A 2792-nucleotide genomic window follows, 5' to 3' on the forward strand; every position below is an offset into this window, starting at 1 on the left:
AATTTCTTCCTAAGCTCGACTTAAGCGCACAAGCATATAAGCACAGAATTATCAAAACTCTCCGTTCTTAGGCTTATGCTTATGCTTGATGCAGTTTATTGCAAGTGAAGAAGCCTGTGCTTCTGCTTATGTCGTAAAAAGGATGCTTGCAGGCGCAAAAGATCTACATGCAAAAGAATTTTGTGATTTGTGGATATAAGACAAACTATTGGTGAAAGGAAACATATCATATGTTTACAGATCGTTCAGATTCTCAAGTAGAGCATGATGATAAATGTAATTTTTATGAAAAAGTTTCCCATCACCTTGGCCAAAATTACTGACTGGCAACAATTAACATACTTCAAAAACTAGTTAGTCAATATCTTTTTTATCACAAACTTTGCTTACGGCAAGGACTTAGATTAGGAGCTACAGCTCAATGTCTAACTGACATTTTCCTCCTAAAACAACCATAAAATTGAACTGAATTTCACGCAAAATCATGTTTTATAGTTAAAATCACTCATTCTAGTGATCAAGAAAAGGTAATAATTCCATATATTATTATATTAGATAGACTGAAGATATACTCAACAATCCTTATGCTATTTATATATGTACATCAACGTCCTCATTGGTCCGCATTTATCACTGGGCAGTTATCGTCATTAAAAATTCCCAATTTAGCATCCATATTTAGGTATTCAGTGTAAAATCGCCTCGATGATAAAAGAAGAAAGATTGCCCACTTGAATGTCATGAATCCCCACACAATCACAACATAGCTTCCTTTACCATTCAGTTCTAAGAAACAACAACATAACTTAAATACCATATATTAAAGTAGCTACACACTACAGTCCAAAAGTTTAAGGCCACTTTCAGTATTGCTTTTCAAAAGGAACAGAAACGACGAACGAAAAAGCAATATGGTATAATTTAGCAAGGCAACAAGCAACGTTGTAACTGCTAATCATGGCAAGTGCTACTATAGCGATTTGTTAAATTGCCAAAACATCAATGTAACAGAATCATAAATTTACGTCATGCAGTTAGAGGTTTGAGGATTTAGGACTGAGGATTGAGGATGGCTTTCATGAAGATCATTAAATGCCATCAACAATTTCCTGATCTGTCGCACATTGAGCTGACATGGAATAAACTAATCCGAAACGCAACACCTCATTTACCCTCAAATAAAACTGAACTGCCAGGATAATTCAAGAATGAGCGACAGAAGTTGCCAATACATTCTTTCAAAAAAGCTTACACAAAATGCACAAATTTTTGCAGCAGTTGGTAAAAGCAAAAGGCGACTTTGTTAAATAAAGTAACATGTTAATAAAACTTTGTTTATTAGACATTTGTTGTGAGAGTGAAATTGTTTTGGACATTACATTTACCATCATTTGGGTCTGTATTGTGCTTGGTGTGAACAGAAACGTTCGTTTATCGCTGGTATTAATTTAATTACTGAAAGGAGCTTTAAACTTTTGGCCTATACTTAGTGTATTTCTATTCAGACGAACACACTGATGCATAAAGTATAGCGTAGACTGAACACAATGAGCATACATTTATGTACCTTCTTTTTCGTTTATTCCGATCACCATGTAGGTGAGCATAGCAGCAAAACCCGCCATCATAAGTATAAAGGCGAGAACCATGTACTGCAAAAAGCGATGAGGGTAAATATTTCCTCGGATGTCTCGTAATACAGAACTATTTACTCCAACATAAAGCATAGCGACAAATCCTGACACGGCCGCCCAGACAGCAGCGTCTATGTTATCAAATTTCATTGCAAACACAAAACAAGCACTAACTCCGGCTAATAAACCAATGGCACCATGTACTATCCTCAAAATTATTTTAGTATTCCTCTTCATCTTGGTGTCACTATGTACATTAGGGCTTTTAACCCTATTTGTTATTGCGTGTGACGATAAATTATTCAAGATCAAAGTTTCATGAGATTATGTAATCACACTGATATGTAATCAATTGCATGACACGGTGTGTAACGACGTTCGCAATGCTGTAATATTTCATTCCTTGACTAGAATCAAAAGCAAGCAGTTTAGTGAGGCACTTTAAATGACCATGTGAATTTCATTCATGATACCCGTCGTTTATATTCATCTTTTAAATTAACAGTATGCAATTTTTGCTTCAAAAAAAGGTCTAGTCACTCAACGCAGATTTATGATGAGTTTGATAACATAGTAGCTAGCTTGTGTTGATCGAATGAATTGTATGAAATAAGTATTGAAGTGCATGAAATAAGAAGTGTACGAGATAAGTATTCTATCATGTTTTCTTCTATAATCTCTATGAAGAATACTCAAAGTTACAAAATAACAACAATACAACACGTGCACTGATTGGTCTATAACTGGGTTTGCTTTTTCAAATTCGTATTGGAAACTCGATCGAGGAAATACAACGGTAAGAAATGGAGGAAAGAATTTCAGCTAGTGCTTAGTAATGAAAAGATGTTTGCATGACAAACACATGCATGGTTCAGAAAAGGAGAGATGGAAAGTGACTTATAGTAAAAGCCCTAAAGGAAAAGTTGATCATAAATCGACTTTGCATACTGCATTGTAGGAAAGAAAATATTAAAGCAACTAAGAGATGTTAAAGACAGCCCAAAAGAGCATCAATACTGATTAATTTTCACGGAGCGACAGAAGGAAAATTTGGATGTTGAAGAAACAAAATACAAAGGCAAGATTTGGAAAAAAGAGTAAAAAAGTTGATAAAAGCTAAAGCACCGACAAGCTGTTGAAGGACGTCATGCATAACGT

At 34.9% G+C, this 2792-nt stretch overlaps 1 protein-coding gene across 1 annotated transcript; it reads right to left on the bottom strand.

Annotated features, from left to right (window-relative positions):
• Positions 1-470: 470 nt before the first annotated feature.
• On the bottom strand, positions 471-1932 carry LOC124454724 (heme transporter hrg1-A-like). Its single transcript, XM_047005495.1, has 2 exons — positions 1568-1932; positions 471-786 (listed from the first exon to the last, which is right to left on the bottom strand). The coding sequence occupies exons 1-2, from the start codon at positions 1869-1871 to the stop codon at positions 614-616; spliced, it is 477 nt and encodes a 158-aa protein (XP_046861451.1). The 5' UTR covers positions 1872-1932; the 3' UTR covers positions 471-613.
• Between the last annotated feature and the right edge of the window lie 860 nt (positions 1933-2792).

This window comes from Xenia sp. Carnegie-2017, unplaced genomic scaffold (genome assembly GCF_021976095.1).
Source record: "Xenia sp. Carnegie-2017 unplaced genomic scaffold, XeniaSp_v1 HiC_scaffold_3, whole genome shotgun sequence".
Taxonomy (NCBI): domain Eukaryota; kingdom Metazoa; phylum Cnidaria; class Anthozoa; order Malacalcyonacea; family Xeniidae; genus Xenia; species Xenia sp. Carnegie-2017.

Excerpts from the sequence above, each read along its gene's own strand:
- LOC124454724 (XM_047005495.1), bottom strand. The coding sequence starts at position 1,871 with ATGAAGAGGAATACTAAAATAATTTTGAGGATAGTACATGGTGCCATT. Across the intron at positions 787-1,567 it reads CGGAATAAACGAAAAAGAAG|AACTGAATGGTAAAGGAAGC; the intron begins GTACATAAATGT and ends GTTGTTTCTTAG.